Here is a 21,354-nt window from a genome sequence, read left to right as displayed (position 1 = left end):
GTCCCATCAGACCAGCTCGTCTGGTACCTCCCACCTTCGGGAAGCTTCTGTGTTAACGTCTGTGCTCGGGCGTCCCCGCCCGCGCTGACCTCTCCCGTTTGTTTTCCCAGCCCCCCCCCCCCCCCCCCCCGCCGACAGCGGTCAGCTCATCCGTACCTTAGGTCCAGGGGCGCCCGCGTCGCCCTGCAGGAGAGAGACGACAATCACTCGAAGCAGAAGATGACAGCCGACGCCGGGGAAGCAAACGGATTCGCTCATTCCCTCCCGACCCACAAGGTCACCGTCACTGAGCCGACTCGTCCTGCGCGGCGCCCGGGAGACGGGCTCGCGCGCTCTGGGGGAGCCCCCGGCCCAGCACACCTGCGGGGCTGCCGTCCCCACCCCGTTCCAGGCGGGACAAGGCTCGACGGGGAGGGGGGGTGATGGCGGCCGCCCCAGGGGGAGAGCCCCTCTAGCCCAGCTGTCCCCACGGTGCGGGCCCGAGCACAGCGGGTCACAGACCGCGCCCCTGCTCAGCCCCATGCTGCCGGGCGCTCACAGTAGGGTCGCACCGAAGACGGCCTGCATCCCCACCCTGGAAACCCAAACCAAAATTAAAACCTGAGACAGAACTTCCAAATCAAGTGTCAGTCTCACTCAAAACCCCAACCCCCTTAGCCTGCTCGTTTCCGTAGGAAACACTAGGCCCGGCGTCCTGAATTTTTGCGTTGTTCTCGGCCAACTCCGGAGGCCGCCGGCCCCCACTGGCAGACCCCCGGCAGCTTTGACAGATGGCGGACGGTGGCCGCACGCTGGCGTAAGGCCACCTGCCCTGTGTGGCCGCCTTTGTGGTGTTTCCCGTGCGCGCAGGTCAACGCCCCCCAGACTTACGGGGCTGCCTTTCTGGCCCGTCTTCCCCGGTCCCCCGTCTCTTCCTGGAGGGCCTGGCGGTCCCTGGGGGACAAAAGCAGAGTGTGGGGCCAGACGGAACTCAGTCGCGGAGAAAGATTCATGGGTTCGTGGATGACTCTCTGGGCGTGGGCTCTCCTCGGAATCCAGGCCTCGGACTTTCCCCCGAAGGGCCAGATCGCAGCGCGCCAGAGACCCTGCCCGTGGCTCGCAGGCCACACACAGCGGGCGCAGTTTTTACATTTCTTTCCTCTCCTCTGCTTTTGTTGGAGTTGCTCGAATACGGGAGGGGGAGGGGGTGGTCACCACACGGGGCGGCGTGCCAGGGTCGGGAGCTGCCGAGCAGATGCCCCAGGACACACACCTGGTTCCCGTGGCCCAACCAACCACAGTGGTCCCACGTGTGGCATCGCTGGCTGCCTAGGCCCCTCCTTCCGCGGACTCAGGGGTAGGGCTAGGCCAAGCCCGGGTGGGGACAAGACAGGAGGGACAGGAGGCAGGCCTTACCGGGGTGCCAGGAAGCCCAGGGGGCCCATTCCGCCCGGGCACACCAGGGAGGCCGGCGGGTCCTGGCACGTCTGAGCTGTTCATCCCGAAGCGGCCTGGCTCTCCGGGCAGGCCTGGGACGCCTGGGGGCCCCGGGGGGCCGGGGTAGCCTCTGGGGCCCTGCACATGGAGAACCACGGGGTGGTCATGGCTCACGGCCCCTGCCAAGGGACGGCCCCCACCCCCACGGGATCCACGTGCCCACGGAGCCGGCAGAACCTGGGGACACTCACCCGCAGGCTCTCCAGGTCTCCGCCGAACCCGGAGCCCTCCATGTCGATGAAGGTCTGAGGGAGAGAGCCCAGAGACATGTCGTCGGGAGCCCAGGCCCTCCCAGCCGGCCGTCCCCTTGCCTGAGGTCAGTGGGTAGGGGCTCGCCCTGGCCTGATACTCCCCGCGAGCCCTGCCCACGCGGCCCACAGTCGGGAGGATGCAGTGAGAAGCCACAGCAGGAAGGGCCGCAGCCTGGCAGGCCCCACGGACCCCTACTCCCCGCAGCCCAGAAGGCAGGGGCCGACCCCCAGGCTTGGACACCCTCTTGGGAAGTGGGTGAGTCTGAAGAAGGTGTTACAGAGCCTAGCCGGGAAGAGGGTCTCTCGTCCTGGGGCTGCAGATGGGCCCGTGCTGGAAGGGACCAGAGCCGCAACTCACCAGCTTGTCATGCCTGAAGGAGGGTCCTGGTGGGCCTGGAGGCCCTTGGGGTCCTGGAGGTCCTCTCGGCCCGACCCCAGGGTCCCCCTGGGTAAAAGATAGCAGTTACGTCAGGGTGCATGGCCCTCGCTGCCATCAGGGCTGGGGAGCCGGGGGCCCTGACCCTCACCTTCTCGCCCTTGGGGCCCGCGTCTCCCGGGGTCCCGGGGAAGCCCTGTGGCCCAGGGTCGCCCTAGAAAACAAAGACCAGCAGCTCGGTCAGGGAGTGGGCCCTTTGCTGTCGCAGACAGGCGGCCAGGCAGACAGCTGAGCCGGGCGGAGCCGCCGGAGGAGGAACACGTAACTGTGTATTTTTCAATCAACAGTTAGAATTGTATTTTCTTGACAAAAATTAAGCTGAATTTTCAAAATGGCTTCATTTTTGAAATCTCTGTGCTGAGCGGAGTTGAGAGAGCGCCACAGGCACAAAGCCTGCCGGTCTCACACCCACGTGACAGATGCAGCCCGCTCTGCAGGAAGGGCCAACTCACCGGTGTCCCGTCTTCACCGGGATCCCCCTGGAACGAGCGAGAGAACCGTGAGCCCCAGACAGCGACCCCCCGTGTCCCCATACCGATCTGAACACGGACCTGGAGCCCCGCACCCCAAGCCCCATGGCAGGGCCAGGGGTGGACTCGGAGAGCCTCCCTCCCCACACGCTGTGGGCTGGCCCTGCCGGCGGTCGCCCCCGGCCTCCTGGCACAGGGAGGATGTGGCCTTGAGGTCAGGGCTAGCCCGAGGTCGCCCTCCCGGGACCTACTGGCTGGCCACACCCCTCCTAGCTGTCCCCTCCTGCCCCGGCCCATCACCCCGGCCCGGCCCAGCGCAGGTCGACTCACTGGCTCGCCGTCTCTTCCAGGGATGCCATCCTTCCCTGGTGGCCCTGGGGGCCCAGGAGGGCACTGCGGCCCGGGAACAGGCTCAGGGCTCCGCGCGGCAGGACCCTGGGGATGAAGAAGCGAGGGCATAGGCTGAGGGGCCCACGGCCACACCCTGCACAGTCCCGGAGACATGCACAGGACACACAGTGGTTGCTGGCGCCAGCCGGGCCGGCCACGCGCTCCTAGCACTGCGAGGGCCACAGGGGCCCCTGGGTGCAGCCCCAGGACAAGGACGGAAGACGCAGTGTGGCCCCAGCAGCTGTGCCGGAAACCCCGTGCATGCTAGAAGCACCGCCCACCGCAGTCAGGGAAGGGGCCTCACCTCTTCCAGGCTGCCCCCGAGGCTCCAAACGCTCCCTGCGGTGACCAGATCCAAGGTGGGGAGGGTCCGAGCTGGGGGAGCAGAGGTGGCCGTCACACCCGGAGCACGGCCCGGTGGCACGTGGGGCTCACGGCCCGACCCAGGCTGCCTGCGGTCCTGGGACGCGGCCTGCCTGGAGCCCAGCTGTGTCCCCGACACATCGACGCGTGTGCACACGCACACACTCACCCCGCACACACAGTTCCTGTGCACATGCGCACACTTGCACACGCTCACACACGTGCGCACACACACGTGCACTGTCCTGCACTCATGTGCACACACGTTATTCCTTCCCTTGCCGAACCCTAACGCTTGCTGCGTGCATCGCAGCCCTTCCTCTAGATGCCACACTCCCCCCGAGCTCGGGGACGCCGTCCTGCGCCAGGCGGTCACGTCAGGACGTCTCGTGCTGTTACACACGGTGACTGAACAGCTCGGACCAAAGCGCCTCCACTGGCCCCATGCCATCCTCTGCAGCTTCTTCCTGGGCACGGTGGACGGGGGACGTGCCAGGACCCCAGGAAATGAGCTGCCCGTGGGCCAAGTCCAGCCAGATGGGCCGCTGGCCTGCCTCAGGAGGGCCTGGAGCTGCAGACGTTTCCACAGAGCTCCGGGGCAACAACACCAGGCAGACCAGAGATCCCAGAGCACCGGCCCCCGAGACACCAGCCGCCGGCTCGCCCTGCTGATGCCAAGACAGGCTCAGGATGGGCACCTTCCCCTTTGTGACTGACAAGGAATTTGGGGGATGCACTAAGGCTGCTCCCCCAAACCTTCATCCACTGGGGTCCGCACTCCCAGGCCCATTTGCCGAGGGAGGTTGGGAGGAACATTCTTCCCCTGCGGGGGAGGGGGATGGGTGCTCTGGCGGGTTCGCAGGCAGCGTGTGGGGACCACAGGGGATCTGAGGCCCTGCAGCTAACCAGGGACAGGTGCCCACGCCTCCACCCCCCCAGCACAGCTCTGCAGGACCCTGTCCTGCGTTCAGAAGGAATCTGAGCCGTGTCCACACTCCACGGTGTGGTGTGCCAGCTGGAGCCCTTGACCACAGCCCCTGACCACCCTGCCAGTGCTCCTGGATAGCCCTGAGCCCCGCAGACTGGCCGTCACACATAGCCCACTGCAGACCCCCACGGGGCGCCGGTCGGCGCAGGAGGGCGGCCTCTTCCCGTGGCAGACGGCACGGCGTGCGAACCTCTGCGGCCTGTGTGCCCAACACTGGCACGATCAAAGGCAAATGTAAGATCTCCGCCTCAGTGAGCGTTGAAACAGCAGCGTCTCATTGAAGGAAAACAAAGGAGAGAAACCGTGTTTGGGTGGCGCGGATCCGCCAGGCTGCCCGTTCCCCTCCGGGACCGGCCACGGGGCCAGAGACGTTCCGGCCGACGGTCCCGCTGGCCGTCCGTGCAGAAAAGACAAACGGAGTCTGAAACGCACAAGGAAATGCTAAGGCCGTAAAAACCAGAGCAGCTTCCCAAAGAGACAGCGAATCTGGACGTCACGCGACATCATCTCAAGACAGTACAAAGCTCTGGGAATCAGGACGGTGTGGCCAGACGGGCTCACGAAACAGCACGGGAGTCTAGGGACAGATGCATACACGGGGACCTGATTTCCAACAGGGCAACATCGCAGCTCAGCAGGAGACAGGGCAGGGGAGGGCACGGAGTTCCCGGGAAGGGAGCTGAGAACCGTGCTTTATGCCAAATACCAAACTGAACTCAAAGCAGGTCGCAGAGGAAAATGCAAAGCCTGGGACCATGACCCTGACCAGAACACGTCGGAAACTTCGTGGTCTTGGGCAGGGCCGACTTCCTAGACATAGCAACAAAGCTGAGATCCATGAATGAATGGGTTGATAAATGGAGTTTCGTCTAAACTCATAACGGACCCATTCTGCTCTTCTAGCGACACTATTAACAAAAGGAAGAGTAAACCCCAGACTGGAAAATTATTCAGAGAACGGACGCCTGGCGGGGGCAAGCCAGCCCGAGTGCAAAAACTCCCGACACTTGGGGACGGGAAAGCAGCAGCCCGCGAAGATGAGGACGGATTCCTTCCCGAAGACAACGCGTGAACGGCACAGGAGCCCGTGGAAAGGGGCTCAACAGCGCCAGTCACGGGGACCGGCTGGGCACGAGCGGCCCGGAGCACCTGCCACAATGGGCGTGACGGAGGGTGGCCATGCCCAGCGCCGCCCAGGAGTGGCGGGGGCGGCGTCTGCAGCCGCTGCCTTGGGAAACGGTCGACAGCTTCTTGGCTGGTGAAGGGCACACGCACGCCCAGGCCCTGCTGTCCCCCCAAGGTGCTGACTGGGAGGCACGGGAGCCGGTGCCCCCGCAGAGGCTCGCCCGGAACCCCACAGCATCTCCCGCCCTAACAGCCCCAAACTGGACGCGACGCGGTGCCCCCCCGCAGCTGAGTGGACGGACGGCTCCGGGTCCATCCACACGTGGAGACCCCCCCGGGACCAACGGTGTCGAGTCACAACCCCATGATTCCAACCAAAAGGCACGGGGCGTACGATCCCACATACGTCCTGTTCCAGAGAACGGCTGCGTCCGCAGTGACTGGGAGTCCGGGTGTCGCTGGGGCAGGGCAGGGCCAGGACAGAGGGACTGCAAAGCGGGTGACAGCCTTCTGGGGCCGGGGCCCGCGGCCCCACAGCCGTACCCGACCCCGGCCAGCAGACGCCCCATCATGGTCCCCAGGGAACGTCCCCGACCCTACATGTGGGCCCAGGGCAGGCCTCGTTCACGGAGGTCCCGGGCAGAGGCCGATCTGTCCTGCAATGTGTCCCCCCAAGCCAACTCCCATGTCCTCCCAGCGAGGCCACAGTGCCGGTGGGATGGGCCCGCAAACCCCCACCAGCCACAGCAGCGTGAGAAACGGACCACAAAGAGCAGGCCCAGAGCTCTGCGGCGATGCGCCCGGGGCCACCAGGGGGCCAGGTGGGCACTGCCCACTCGCCCGGCTGGGCGAGCATCCGCGAAGGACAGAGCCCCTTGCTGCCCGGGCACACCACGGACACAGACGCCACACCAGCCCACAGTTTCACCTGCCAACGCAGGCACCGTGGTTTCTTCCTCCATTTCTTCCGTTCTGGAACCTTCCTCATTCCCGCCCGCAGCCAACGGTGGAGAAGTGACCGGGGGAGCCTCAGGAAGGCTGGGGTTGGACGATGGACCCTGGCAAGCGAGAGCGGGAGAAATGGCTGTTATTTGGTGACCGCGGGTGTCCTGGGCACGGGAGCGGGGCCGGCATGTCAGGTGACGACGTGGTTTGTCGGGTCAGACGCTCACAGATTCTGACAAAAGACGGCGACAAAGACCAGGGGCTCCATCTTGGACAGGAGACGTGCCCGGCCCCCCGTGGCCGTCTTCTCCCAAACGGTCCGTGGGGCCCAGGTCCCCTGACGCCCCGAGCTGGAGCTCTTCCTGTGCCCGCTCCGCTCGCTCGGGCCCCAGGCAGCCCCGTGCTGACACCCAGGGCCCTGACTCCTCCCCAAGGTCAGGGACCAGCCAGGTGGGGGCGGATCACAGACACCTGTCGGGGGGCGGAAGCCTCCGGCATTCCACGGCCCAGGCGGCTCCGGGCGCCACTTGTGCTGGGCGGGGGCCACGACTGGGCACGTCACAGCTGGGGCGGGAGGCTGACGTGCACCCTGAGGGCAGGCCGGCTCTGCTCAGAAACCCCATCTTCCTGCCCCCCCCACTCCCCTGCTGAAGCTCCGGATGTGTCAGCCCAGCACGCAGACGTCCACACACGCCGTCCAGAGGCTTCTTGCAAGCACCTGACTCACAGGGGCCTGAGCTCCCCAGTGACTCCGTGTGGATCTGGGCCCCTGGTGACCGTCATTCCTGGGAGCCTGTCCAAGGCCGCACACCAGGCCTCCCCCTGCACCACAGCCCCGGGGATCTGGGGGAAGGTGCCCTGGGACCCCCAAGCGCCAGCAGCCCCCCGACATCCCAGAGCCTCTGAGCATGAGAGACGGAGGCGCAGGCCCGGCCGTGGAGAGTGGGCGGGGGGCCCTAGAGGCCACGTGTGTCCCCAGCCGCACCTGCCCACACCACACAACGGCTATGGCCCTGTCCTCTGCGCTCAGGGAAGCCACCGCAGGCCAGCCAGCCAGATTTCCCAAACCGGAGCCTGGCCGGGTGTGGGTTCCCAGCTCGAGGGCCACAGGTTACGGGGCCGAGGGTGAATGCACGTGAGCAGCTCCGGGTCCTCAAGTCCTGACAGGGGCCACAGAGTCCCACGCTTCATGCCACGGCCATGGCAGAGCCCAGAACCCCACTTCCATGAGGCTCAGCCTGCCTGATGCACTGGTTTGCACCAGGGAACCCTGGGGTGACAGGAACCCAAATCCAGCTGCGTGTGCAAGGAGTCCACAGGCTCTCCGACACGGGCGGGGGCTGCCACGGGCACCACGTGTGGACGCTATGTCCAGGGGGCCCGCCAGGTGCCCTCCCAGAGCTGCTTCAACCAGTGCAAGGCTGGGGCTCCCCAGCACCCCCTGTGGCTGGAGCTCGGACCCTGCCTGTCCTGCCCCCCGGTGCGTGACCTCTGGGACAAGGCAGCGGGGGACGAAGCTGGGGAAGGGCAGGGCCACCCATTTGTGCAAATCGGAAAAACGGCTGCCTTTTCCTCCCGTGCATTATTTCAGAGGGTGGGAGCTGGGGGAGTTCTGACTCGGCCTCCGGAACCTTCCTCACCGAAATGCTGGACTTACGAGCTAACATGGAGGCGTAAACAGAACATCGAGGTCAACCCCCCAGGCCCGAAGAGGGTTCAGAATCATAAACCGAATTTTAAATCTCCTTAGGGCCACCCAAGTCCCAGTGTTCCCGTGTCCAGCTGAGGATGTGTCCGCAGGTCCCAGAGAGCCCGTGCAGGTCTCCTGTGCGTGCTCACAGGCCCTCGCTCCCGGGAGGGCAGCCTCGGCTTCACGGCACTCACCGACGGCTCCCTGACGGGCTCCCGGGTCTCCTCCAGCCCGCTCCCGAAGTCTCCGGACGCCTGCGGGCATGCAGGGAAGGAGGAAGCCAGTGACCAAAGGGCATCCGTGCGGGGTCAGCCTGGCCGCCGGCCGGCACACCAGTCAGACCTACACCGAACCGCCAAGAGACACGCTCCCTTCCTTGGACTTGTCGTCCCGTTCCGGGGCCACGGCGCTGGGAAAGAGCCAGAGGACAAGACAGGGCGAGGAGCTCCGGGCACAGCTGTCAACACGAAGGCCACGGGGGGACGGCCTGATGGCGCTGCACAGAGCGGCCGCCGCCGCGGGACAGGTGACCATTCCTCTCGCTCCTGCGCTGCTCACCCACACAGCTGAGGACCTCACTCTGCTCAGGGCCGTGGGGTCCCTGGGGGCAACCCGAGCTCTGGATTCTCCCTGGGAGACCGGCTCTCCCCGCTCTGTCCCTCACGCCGAGAGATGGATTTTCTTCTTTCGATCCCATGCACGCACACACACACACGCTTGCACGCACACTTGCCCACGCACACGCTCTCACACACACACACGCGCATCTGGCCGTGGGGGCCACTGGCGACCGTGCCAGCTGACGGCGTCTCGGGATCCCGTTCACCTCCACATTCGCTGTTGAGTTTTTAAGCAGCGAGTTCGAGGCCGGGAAGGCTCTGGCGTGGGTAAAGGAAGCTGTGGTCCCAGGTTCCTGGTGCCCAAACAGCATCTTTCAAAGGAGACCCTTCCAGTCCCACCACACTGCGATTCCTGGCACCCACGTGCCCCGGGCCCTCCGCCCTCGGGTAGGGGTGGGTGGGGCGGGGAGGGAACCCCGACACTCACCCCGCCGCTGTCCTCGTCGTCCTCCTCCAGACAGTGCAGGGAGCTCACGTGGGGGTCCCCGCGCACCCTCAGCTCCGCGATCGCCCCCTGAAGGCAGAGGGAGAGAGGGGTCACTGCCGGTCCCGAGGCAGGTGGTGCGGACAGGCCGGCACCCAGTGCGGAGCCTGGTGACCTTGGCGGGGACACAGAGCAGAGCGAGGTCCAGACGAAGCCCAATCAGAGAGGAGATCGCGCTTGGGTCGCCCCCTGGGGCTCCAAAGCATCCGTGTGCGGGACGTGGAATGGAGGCTGCGCTCCCAGAGGGCGCGGCGTAAGACGGGCACCACCGGCCCTGAGGAGCACCAGCATGCGTGTCCTCCCCAAACCCCGGGGCTTGGGGCCTGGGGAGCTGGCAATGGGGGAGGGGCAGCTGTGTATAACCCCAGCTATTTTGGGGGCCGCTGGAGTCCGTGACTGGAAACCGGTGGGCGTGCCGCAGGGCACGGACAGCTCAGACCATCCCCCGGAGTTGGAGGGGTGCTCCCCTGGGATGTGACGGCCAGGCTGAGCCCTTGCCGTCAGGCACACGAGGCCACGGGGCCTCCCGCGACACCTGCTGTGAGGTTTCCCTGCCTGGACAGTGAGTGTCCACACGTATGTTTTCTAGCGTTTTCTTTTTTCTCAACACCTCAACCCCGGGGACGTCCGCCGGCGCACTGCTCCCCGCTAGAAGCCGTACTCGGCCAGTCTGAGAGGTCCCGGCACAGAACGGCCGGGCGGCTGCCAAGCGCGGTGTCCATCCTGACCGCAGGGCGTCGTGCTGGGGTCAACCCAGCTCAGGACTGAGCGTGGCCCTGCCCGGCGCTACGCACACTGAGATGTCGTTCACGTGACCTCCGTGAGTCCCCAGAGCCTCCTGATCTCCCCAACCACGTGCGCGCGCGGGGCCCTTCTCACCGCGTCTGCACACATCCACAGGCCGCGAGCCGGTGCCACCGCTGCCGCTCTTTGTCTCTCTAGACGACTCTCTTCTCCCTTCCTCAGCTGACCCTCGACCCCATGACCTTCCTGCTCCACACCAACGAGAAGCATGTGACAACCAACCAGCAACACGCCACCGTGTCCTCAGCTGAGCCGTGCCTGAAGGCTGCACGTGCCTCCCAAGGCTGCCTCCTCCAGGAAGCACTCCTGGATCCCTACCCAGGACAGTTACCACCTCGGGGCCAGTTCCGCTGACTCTACTGGCCCCCTCCACCTCCTGCTGCAGACCGTGAGGCCTGTGGGGCCCATCCCATCTCCCTGTGTGTGTTCCCGAAGATCAGATCCCGAAAATCAGAGCTACTGCCGTAGCTCTGTGGTCCACACCGTGGACCGTGGCCCCAGGAGGAAGCTGACTGGTTCTCCACCAGACTCGGGGTAGTCGTCTGTTCCAGAAAGTTCAACTGGGGGGCGGCCGGCTGATGTCCGGGACTCACGGCACTCCAAGGGAAGCGGACAGCCAGCGGCCTGAACGGGGAGTCAGGGGCAGGGGCCTGGTGGCTGTCCGTCGGCCTGTCCCCAGGCTAGTGGGTGGCTGCTTTGCAGGGGGAGGCAGTGGCCAGAGACTAGCCCCTGAGACTAGCCCAACCAAAGCAGCAGGTGCCTGTGTCTAACCCTGTCTAACCCTGAGCCCAGCAGGGCCCCCCATCAGACCTAGGGCCATGGTCACCTCTCCCTGCCCCCTCCTCCTGCCTCCGTCCCCCACCAAGGGCAGTGCGGCCCTGCAGCGTCTCCACAAAGCACAGGGTCAGAGTGAGGCCCAGCCCTTCTCTCAGTGGTTGCCGGGGAATCCACCGCAGAGCCGTCAGCGGGATTCGAGGAGGCCTGGACTGACCGCCTGGGACTCGTGCCGAGAGCTCCTCTCTGGGGCTGGCCCGAGCCCTCGTGACGCACTGAAGGGTGAAGAGGCAGCCTGGGGACTGGCTGCAGACAGGCCCCTGCCAGGGCTGGGGCTCCAGGACGAGGGTAAGACAGTCCACGCCATGGTGGGGGAGTCGGCCGTGGACCGTGCTTTGGAGTTTGAGAAAGGGGAGACCTTCCTTCAAGCTCTGGGATGCTCCGGCTGCCACGGAGGGCAGCCACGCTGCATGGGGGCGGTGCATGATCGTGTGCGTGGGAGCGTTGTGTGGCCGGGTCATGTGTGCGCATGTGTTCACGTATGAGCGAGCGAGCATGCGAGCGTGTGTGAGTGCGGCGAGAGCACACCCGTGTGAACGAGCCCGTGCGCAGCCCAGGAGCAGGGGAGGCACATGCAGGTGCCCGCCACCATCCAGGCTCCCGGAGGCACCGCTGGACGCAGGAAACACGGGCCATCCCGGGCCACCAACGCCGGGGTTGGCAGCAGCATCCTGCTCGCTGTGGAAGGACAGAGTGGCCCAGGTGACTTGGGTCACCAAGTTTGAAGACACAAGGACAACACAGGGCAGACGTTAAATCCTAGAAGGTCGTGCTTTCCGGGAAGCAGCGCGTTGGCCCCTTGGGGTGGCAGTGATGAGGGGAGGGCACAGCGCTCCCGGCAGGTGGGGTCGGGGGCCAGACATCCCACCAGAACAGTGCCCCCGACCCTGCCCCTCGAGGCTCCAGGCTTCCCATGGAGCAGGTGCAGCACCAGCACAGGCCCCAAGGGTCTCCCCAGGAGGCCGGCGCCAAAGGCGAGAGGGCCGTGCGGGCCCAGGGTGCGCAGCTCCCCAGGGACACACTTAGCAGGGAAGACGGGAGTTGTGCAAACATCACAAGACCCGCGGCCAACACGGGACAGAGCGACTGTTGTGAAATCTGGAGGCGCCGCACTTCGTCAACAAAGGCCATTTGAACCATGTCCTGAGCGGCCACGCCGGGGCCACGCAGCGTGGCTGTGGGCATGACGAGAGCTCCGGGCTGGGCGAGCGGGTCTGAGGTCACCCGTGCGGGGCACCTCCCGGGGACCCCAACTCCCGGGGCCGCAGAGTTCTCCAGGCGGCGCCTGACCCAGGAAGGGCTGTGTCTGGGCCGAGCACGGGGCGGGATGCGCTGCGTGGGGGACACGGCCTGTGGCACTCCCGGGCCGACTCACCCCTGCCTGCACTCGGCTGTGCGGGCCTCCGCTGGCCCGGGTCGGTCTCGTCCCGGTCCCTACGGCAGCCACAGCTGGGGCGGCCCCAGCCCCGTCTCCCCGCACTCCTTGCGCCACAGGCTTCTGCCCCGGCTCACGTCAAGCCTTGACTGTTGGCACGAGAGCGTCTGACTTCCTCGCGGCTCCTTCTCGCCGGGTCACGTCCGGGCAAGTTGTCCCATCACAGACAACCTCCACCCGTCTCTCCCTCGGCGAAGGCAGGGACCGGCAGGAATGCCGAACCTTGTCGGCCCAGGAGTCGGCGCCCCGCTCTCCCTCGGTCTGGAGCAGCGGGCTGAGGGACTCCCAACCCTGACGACGTGGCCCCACCTGCTCTGTGCCATCTCCGGCCTCCAGCCTGTCCGTGGCTGGTGGGCGCCCCCAGCTCCGGGGGACCGGGAGTGGCTTTCCTCTCTCACAGCCCACACAGCCGAGGAATGTCCCCATGCCCACGGGGTTGCCACTGAACATTAAGGGACCATTGGGCACGAGGTGCCACTGCCCGGGCGGGCTGTCTGCGGGACCGGGGTCCGAGAGCCGCCAGGAAGCGTCTGCAGGGAGACACGAACCCCACGGCGAGCAGGAGAGTTCGCCAGGGACACGCGGCCCCAGAGCTCGTGAAATAGTCAAAAGTATCACAAAGGCCCCCGGCCCCTGAGCACGGGCTGGAAACGGCCCCCGAGCACAGGCTGGAAAGTGCCGCCCTAACGGCGTTGGGGCACGACATCCCAGTAGACGCTGTGTCCCGCTCTTGACCCAGGAACCAACCGAGTCTGTGACCTGAGAGGAACAATGAAGGCTCTGTGGGGCCGGCCGCGGGAGGGCCGGAGGGGACACCCAGCTTCCTCCCAGAGCCCCACGCTCGCTTCTGCCAAATCTTGTAAGTCACATGACGGGAGGGACTTTTCCCCGGGAACCTCGATTCAGAAAGTCTGGAAAGCGCTAACCCATCCGCCCTCCAAGCTCCTCCCGGCAGCCGGCTGGAACCGGATCGAACACCCACACGGGAAATTCCTGAGCCCTCCCGTCTGCGGGGCTGCGAGCCCCTAGACCGCGCTGGGCTGCGGCCGACCCAGCCCAAGTGAGGTCAGCTGGAAGCCAAGCCGCCGCCCAGCACCGGCAGGGAGCACACACCTCGCTGCGTTCCTGTCTTCCCTACCTCAGAGGCTTGGGGCCATGTCACCGCCATGGACGTGTTCCACATAAACACATTCAATATCTCCATGGTTTAAGCAAAAAGGTGACATCACAAAAAGGCAAAAGGCAATTTGGGAGATAAAATTTATAGTGGACAAATTGAAGGACCAGTTTCTCTCATATATAAAGAGCTTGTATAAATCAATAAGAAACGGACGAACCCATCAAAACAAAAATGCAAAGAACATAAAAAGGCCAGCCACAAAAGAAGAAATTCAGACAGCCAAAAATCACGTGAAAAAATCAGTCTGTCTACACAAACAACCAAGACGTGCACGTTAAAACACCCAGACTCCGTCTGCCTGTTTGGACGGGCGGCTGTGTTCTGTGTGCATGACACAGAGCCCTGATACGGCCCAGGGAGGAGGTGCCGGGCATCCTTGTCCACGACAGGGGTGGCCTGTGGCATGCCATGACATGGTGACACTGTCCCCACCAGCACAGGCAGCCTTCCTGCTGAACTGTTACAGACTTGGGGACAGGGCGGTCGTGACCCCAGGGAGGTCCTGGGATCGAGCTCTGCACTGGGCTCCCTGCACCCCTCCCCGACTTGTGCTCTTTCTCTCAAATAAACAAATCTTAAAAAAAAAAAAATAGAAAGAAAGAAAGTAGGACAGAAAGACAGGCGCAGGGACCCTCTGGGGTGCGCTCCCATCTGCGTCCGCGGGACACCCCCCATGAACACAGCCCCTCCCTCGCCGGGATGGCCCGTCTGCCTTTCTTCCCGTTAATCATGTTTGAGGATCAAAACGAAAACACAAAGAGGCCCAGTTTGGTATCAAAGTCCTGCTCCCAGACCCCAGGGGTTAAGCGTTCCCGTCAGAGGTGAAAGGTCAGCTTTCAGCCCCCGAGTCACCAGGACTCAGAACGTCCGTCAGGCAGCCTTTGTCTGGGCAATAATTAGCCTTCTGTCCTGGGGACCCCGCCCCCCTAGGCGCACACAGGGACCCTGTCTGGCCCGGGCGCAGGGGCGTCCCAGCGCGGGGGGCACTAGGGGCGGGGTTGGGGCTCGTGAATCAGCGCCTGTCGAGGGTAGGAGACTGAGTGCCGGGAGAAAGACCCCCACCCGGGCCCTGGGAAGGCCCAGGCCAGGCAGAGGGGACAGGGGCCTCCCTGAGGACAGGTGGGGACGGCGGCCAGCCAGGGTCCCTGGGGCACTTCTGCCCCTGCTGCCCTGAAGCCGAGTCGCGGACGCCCAGGCTGGTGAAAACAAGGACAGTTGGCAGGGCTGACGGGTGACGGGTGACGGGTGACGGCTGACGGCTGACAGGTGACGGCTGACGGGTGACGGGAACCGCCGGCCCGGCCCAGGCTCAGTGCTACGCTCTGCTGTTACCGTCTTGACACCCCCCGTTTTCAGCGTGCACAAGTCCCGTGGGCCTGGACGGGGACCCCCTCAGCCAGTGGGGCCCCAGGGTCACTGCAGCCACCACACACAGGAGGGGGCTCCTGTCGCGGCGGGATGGGGGTCCAGGGAGGAAGGTGGTCCCAAGGGGCCTCCTGCACAGGGGGATCAAAGGGGTGAGAGCACCAGGAGGGGGACATGCGGGAGCCCAACGGAGCTCGGACCCCCAGGGCTGCGGACCCCTGCAGGGCAGACGGCTCTGCCCCGGGGTGGCCTGCTCTGGGGGACGGCGGCACAAGGCAGGCGGCCGCTATCATCCTGGTCCCCGTGTCTGCACAGACGCCCGCCCCCAGGGCAGGTCCCCCCCAAGGATGGTGGCCATAGCGTTACCTGGAACTTATCAGGGTCCGCTCCTCCGGCCTGGGCCACGAAGAGGCCTGCGCCGGGCTCCAGCTCCAGGCCCCGCGGGGAGCGCGCCAGCGGCACCCGCTGGAACAACTCGCAGTCCACGAACAGCGCCGCGGTCGCGCCGTCCACACTGAGGGCAAAGCGCGTCCACTGGCCGGTGAAGGCCGGGAGGCGGAAGCTGGCGGCCGTGTGGGTCCGCGCGGCCCCCGGCTCCGTGTACAGCAGCTGGATCTGCTGGTGCCCGTCACGCACGCCCGACAGCTTCACGCCCACGGAGACCACCGCCTGCGCCGCGTCCGTGATGGCGAACAGCACGCCCGCGTCCTCCGTGGCGGGCCGGACGTGGAAGTGCAGCGAGAAGTCGCGGAAGAACCGGCTGGGGAAGTGGTAGCGGGCGGCCTGGCCGCTGTTGGCGTCCGGGCCGAAGACGAAGGCCGGCCCCACGTCGGGGTCGTCCACCTGGGTCACCTGCTGGGGCGGGGGCTCTCCGAGCAGCTGCAGGAGCCCCACCTCCACGCCCAGAGTTTCTGCAAAGAAGAGAGAGACCCCGGTGAGGGTGTGCCTGGGGGTAACTGGGCAGGCAGCGTGCCAGGGGACTCTGAGCCGCGAGGGCCCCCCACCCGCCTGGCACCTGCCCTGCTTCTCCAGGCACCACACGGTCCACACATCACGGCTCCTTCCCTCCGTGGGCTCGCGGGCCCGGAGAACGCGACAGGAACGTCCCACCGGGGGCTGGAGGGGGCAAGGTTGTGCGGGGCGCGGCGACCCTGTCCGAGCCCCAGCCTGCCGCGGGGGCCAGGGCCTGCACTCCCCCCACCCCACGACCCACGCCCCCACCCTCGGCCAGCGGGAACCGGGCTCCAGACCCAGTGAGGGCCCCTGCCCGGGGCGCCCGCCTTGCCAACGTCAGTCCACATGAAGGACAGAAACCCGACGGCCCCGCAGTTCCCAGCACTCTGATCCCCGTCACCGACCCGCCTGCACGCTCAACCCCCAGGGCAGGGAACTAGACCAGGGGCTGCTTCTGGGAGGCTCTGTCCTGCCATGAGCCAGTCCTGGGGGGTCGGGCCCGTGCCCCCCTGGAATACAGGGAAGCCGCCCGCTGCCCAGCGTCAGGGGCTTCCTCGGTGCCCCCTCCCGCCGTGTCCACGCGGGGCTGCCACAGCCCTGACCTGCAGGGGGCCAAGCGGCTGACGAGCCCCGAGGGAGACCTGGGGTTCCTTCACCAACAGACGCTCATACCTTCCTCTCAATGGCCCTGGGAGTCCCAGCCCCCACTGGTTCGCTCCCTCGGGAGCCCGCGCCCTCCCACCACATGGCAGCAGCCTGAGTCTAGGCTGGGGACGCGGCCATGGGCCCAGTGTTCCCCGCATCTCTTGTCCTTCCGGGTGAGACCAAAGGCTGCTGTGGTGGGGACATGGGCCATGATCTCCAGGACGCTGGTCCTGGGCCCCAGCAGGGCTTGACTTGACCGCGCACCGGGACCTGCCCGAGCCTTTCAGGTGAAGCCCGGAGAACGCTCCCTGGGCAGGCAGGGGCCACCAGCAGCCTGACGGTCTCGGGCCGGGAGGGTCGGGTGCAGGGGCCAGAGGGCAGGGCCCACCTCTCTGTCCAGGGAGCGTAGTCACTGCAGCACACAGGGAGGGGGAGAGCCGTGGGGACCAACAGCGGGTCAAGGACAGACCGACGCTTCAGGTATTCCCCACATGCACGCTTTACCGGCTGCAGCCGGGGCGTTGGGGCCACAGTCCAGCCAAAGGGTCAGAAAAGACTCACTGTCACGTTCAGTCACGTTCACCCACAGGCCTTTCTCTCAAGACCCCACTGCAGCCTGGGCGTGGTCATTCTCCAAGGTGAGGATCACACGCGGTTGGGCGGGGGATGCTCTTCCGGGAAGGGGCTGCTGGCCAGTGGGCGTCCTGAGCAAGGTGGTGAGCGCGCCCGCGACCCTGTGCGTGAGCGTGACTGAACGTGACAGTGAGTGTGAATGCGCGTGTGTGGGGGGGTGTGCTGGGCATCTGACGTCTGGCCTGAGCAGTGGCCAGGTCAGAGCCGAGGGAGGCAAGGCCAAACCCCAACTTCTTAAGGCAAGTCCTGTCTTGCAAAGAGCTCTTTGAGAACCACAGACAAAGACAGAAGTCACCCACATGAGGACAAGCCCTTGGGTACCCCCAGGGGTGGTCCACGTGGGACCGTGCTGGGCATCTTGGCCCGGCATGGCCCTGACCTCCCGCCACGGGCAGCACCACCGGCCGGCCGGGGCTCCCCATCCCTGGCAGGTAAGATCCTCCCGCAGACAGGAAGTGGGGTGCGGCCGAGCGATGTGCAGACCGCAGTCTCGTCGAACGGCAGCTTGGCCTCGGTGCTAGGGAGCAGGGGGCCTCCCAGGAAGACCGCAGGCTCCGGGGAGACAGTGCCTACTTGATGCTCGAGGACAGACACTGCTGTCCGCCCTGATGGCAGCTGCTGGGACCGTCCCCTCATCTGCCATTCACGGGGCCTCAGCGTGCAGTTGGGGAGAAGCTCTAAGGTCAGGAAGCCAGACGCTCACCAGCCTCCAGGTCAGTGGCCCTGCTGTCCTGACTCAGCTGTCTCCGGAGTTAAACACGGATACACCCACCACTGCCCTTCCTCCCAGGCAGCTAGAAGTCTCCCAGATTAATTCAGAACGCAAGAGCCACTGGTGTCCTGGGCTGACAGACAACAGCGTGGGCCAAGGCAGGCCCAGGGACCCCAGCGACGCCCAGCCAGCTCCTTTCTCTCCATGAAATTCCTCACGGTTCCCACTGGCAGGCAGTCGCTAAGTGCCATGGCCCTGAAGTCATGGGTCCCTTCTCCAGTTACTGGCTCTGTGAGTGGAGGATGGGGTCACCTCCCCACAGACCTTCTGGAAGCTGCTGCTCTAAAGGCCCTGGCCCAGCTGTGGTGGGCAGGAAACCAAGATGTCTCCAAAAAGCAAATGCCCATGCCGTGCTCAGAGAGTTTAGAAGAACACCTTCGTGGGAACACAGTGAGTGACATGTCTGGCAAGTGGGAGCCCCTCTGGTTGGTCCACACTTACCTAGATTAAGGAATCATGGGACCTGGGGTGCCTGAGTGGCTCAGTGGGTTAAAGCCTCTGCCTTTGGCTCAAGTCATGATCTCAGGGTTCTGGGATCGAGCCCCACATCGGGCTCTCTGCTCAGCAGGGAGCCTGCTTCCCCCTCTCTCTCTCTGCCTGCCTCTCTGCCTGCTTGTGATCTGTCAAATAAATAAATAAAATCTTAAAAAAAAAAAAAAAAAGGAATCAGGGCACTTGCCTAGTTGAAGACAGTTTCCCTTTCGGCAAACAGCCAGCCATGCCCAAGGGGAATTGCCCTAAGTACATGGGGCTGGTTTAGCACTCAAGATCAATGACTTTGGTCCACCTCATCAATACCAGCTGATAAGAATCACAGAATCGTACCAGTAGATAAAGAAAAGGCATTTGATAAAATCCAACACTCGTGCACAGTAAAAACTCTCAGTAAATGAAGAAAAAAACAGAATCTCCTCTGTTGCATGAAGAGTATCTGCAAAGCAGCCCCACAGCTCATATCACACTTTGTGGTGAGAAACCTGAAGCCTTCACACTAACATCAGGTGTCTCTCACCACCCCTTTGCAACATCGTGCTACAGGTTCTCGCTAATGCAATGAGGCAAGAATAGGAAATAAAATGCACAGATTGGGAAGGAAAAGATAAAAAATGTCTGTTTGTAGATGACTTGACTATCTATGCAACAAATCCAAAAGAACTGATGAAAAGGAAACAAAACAAAAATAACCCTCCTGGAACTAATAAACAATTATAGCAAGGTAGTAGGATATGAGATTAATATACAAAATTCAATCACTTTCCTATACACCAGTAATGAACAAGTGGAATTTGAAATTAAAAATGTAATACCATTTATATTAACATTCCCACAAATGAAGTACACAGGCACAACAAATACACGTACAACACCCATATGAAGAAAACAACAGAACTCTGCTGAAATAAATCAAAGAACTAAACAATGCAGGGATGGCCCATGTTCATGGATAGAAAGACTTAATGCTGTCACAATGTCAGTCATTCCCACTGTGGTGTGTAGGTCCAGGGCAGTTCCAGTTAAAATCCCACCAAGCTCTTCTGTGGATACTGAAGAACTGATCCTGAAGCTTATGTGACAGGCAAAGACCCAGAAGAGCCAACACAAAGTTGGAGAAGAACAAAGTTGAGGAGCGACACCCCCGACTTCAGGAGTCACTATGGAGCGACTATGGTACTGGAGAAGGAACGGACAAATAGAGCAATGGGACAGCACAGAGCGCCCCGAAACACAGCCACACACACGCTGCCCAAGGCACAAGGCCACCCGCGTCTTCAACAAGTGGGCGGGAACAACGGCACGTCCACACGCAAAAAGTGACTCTAGACACAGACCTCACGCTCTTGACGATGCTCTCACCGTGGATCACAGACTCCATGCAGAATGCGAAACGATCAAACTTGGAGAAGACAACACAGGAGAAATCCTGGGGTACCCTGCGGAGGGGGTGACTTTTCACACTCAGCAGCAAAGGCATAATCCGAGAAAGAGAGGACGGATGAGCCGGCTTTGTTAACGCGTCAACCTGTGTTCTGTGAAAGACCGTGTCAGGAGAGTGAGAAGACGAGCCACAGCCTGGGAGCAAGCATTTGCCAACGACACCTCCGATACAGGACAGTGATCTGTGATATATAAAGAGCTCTGGAAACTCAACAATGAAACAAACGACCTTTTAGAAACGGACAAAGGACCTGAACAGAGAAGACACACAGACAGCCAATCAGTAAAGCTGCCCCACGTCCCAGGTCGCCGGGGAGATGAAGCTCAAACAGCGGCGACACGGCTGCACCCCTCCGAGAGCGGCCACGGTCTGGCGAGGACGGGAGCGCCCGGAGCGCCCGGTCACGGCTGCGGGGAAAGCAGGTGGTGCCGCCACCTCGGAAGGAGGTTTGGTGGTTTCTCCCAAGACGAAACCTGCTCTTCCCACCCGACCCGGCGATCGCACTCCCTGAGGTCCCCCACGGCGGACGGGAACACACGCCCCCACAGAAACCCGCACACGAGGGCGGCGGCAGCTCCGTGCGTAACTGCCAACCCCTGGAAGCCACCCAGGGGCCCTCCAGCGGGTGGACGGACACGGGAACTGTCCCTCCAGCCGTGGGAGGGTGTTCAGCACGAAGAGGACATGAGCCATCCCGCCATGAGGGGTCGCGGGGGGCCGTGAGTGCGTGTCAGAGTGACAGGAGCCGGTCTGAGACGGCTGCGGCCCGTGTGATCCCAGCGACAGGACTCTGTGGCAAAGGCACCGTTGTGGGGCCGGTGACAGGCCGTGTTGCGGGGCGGGGGGAGGAGGGACGAATGGGCGGAGCACGGCAGACGGGGAGGGCAGAGGACTCTGAGACCCCGCAGCGGTGGATGCCCGTCCCTACACACAGAACGCCCGCCCCGAGAGGGACCCCCGCCCCGAGAGGGACCCTCCCGTGAACAACGGACTCTGGGGGATGACGACGTGTCCGTGTGGGCTCACTCATGGGACCAGACGCACGACTCGGGTGCGGGATGCGGACAGTGGGGGAGGCTGTGCCCGAGTGGGGAGGGTAAGTGGGACAAGGAGGCGACAGGTTTTGACGATCCACTGAGATGTGACAAGCCACGTATCAGCAACGCGCACTCTTATGCACACACACGTCATAAAGTGCAGAAGGTCCTCAATCATCCTGGAGACCACGAGACACTGTCTCCTCCTACGTTCCTGCTGGACTGGAGCGTAGCACCCTAGTGAGACAGACACGCAGGCACGAAAGCTCAGCACCTGTCGCCTTATTACGCAGAGTCACAACCACAAAATAAAAGATGTCTGGAGCGAATGGAAAACCTAAAGTTGATATCAGAGAAGAAAATATATTGAAAACATTTTACGAAACATCTAGGGGCACCTGGGGGGCTCAGCTGGTTGAGTGTGCCGTTCTTGGTTTCGGCTCAGGTCATGATCTCAGGGTCCTGGGATCGAGCTCCGCATCGGGCTCTCTGCTCCGCACGGAGTCAGCTAGAGGATTCTC

The 21,354-nt window shown here is 63.7% G+C and overlaps 1 protein-coding gene across 3 annotated transcripts in view; it reads right to left on the bottom strand.

Moving 5' to 3' along the window:
• COL18A1 (collagen type XVIII alpha 1 chain) overlaps positions 1 to 21,354 on the bottom strand; it is an 80,373-nt gene that overhangs the window by 17,461 nt on the left and 41,558 nt on the right. For all 3 annotated transcript variants that reach the window (XM_059164945.1, XM_059164943.1, XM_059164944.1), the window contains 13 exons: positions 15,223 to 15,767; positions 9,182 to 9,268; positions 8,329 to 8,388; positions 6,428 to 6,557; positions 3,328 to 3,398; positions 2,964 to 3,068; positions 2,616 to 2,642; positions 2,255 to 2,317; positions 2,086 to 2,172; positions 1,668 to 1,721; positions 1,396 to 1,554; positions 871 to 933; positions 157 to 183 (listed from right to left, as the gene is read on the bottom strand). In XM_059164945.1, the coding sequence (XP_059020928.1) occupies positions 157 to 183; positions 871 to 933; positions 1,396 to 1,554; positions 1,668 to 1,721; positions 2,086 to 2,172; positions 2,255 to 2,317; positions 2,616 to 2,642; positions 2,964 to 3,068; positions 3,328 to 3,398; positions 6,428 to 6,557; positions 8,329 to 8,388; positions 9,182 to 9,268; positions 15,223 to 15,767 (1,478 nt within the window). The remainder of the gene's footprint in view (positions 1 to 156; positions 184 to 870; positions 934 to 1,395; positions 1,555 to 1,667; positions 1,722 to 2,085; positions 2,173 to 2,254; positions 2,318 to 2,615; positions 2,643 to 2,963; positions 3,069 to 3,327; positions 3,399 to 6,427; positions 6,558 to 8,328; positions 8,389 to 9,181; positions 9,269 to 15,222; positions 15,768 to 21,354) is intronic.

The sequence above is a fragment of the Mustela lutreola genome, chromosome 2 (assembly GCF_030435805.1).
Source record: "Mustela lutreola isolate mMusLut2 chromosome 2, mMusLut2.pri, whole genome shotgun sequence".
NCBI lineage: Eukaryota > Metazoa > Chordata > Mammalia > Carnivora > Mustelidae > Mustela > Mustela lutreola.
Note: the sequence above shows the minus strand (reverse complement) of the source record. Positions and strands in the feature narration are given on the sequence as shown.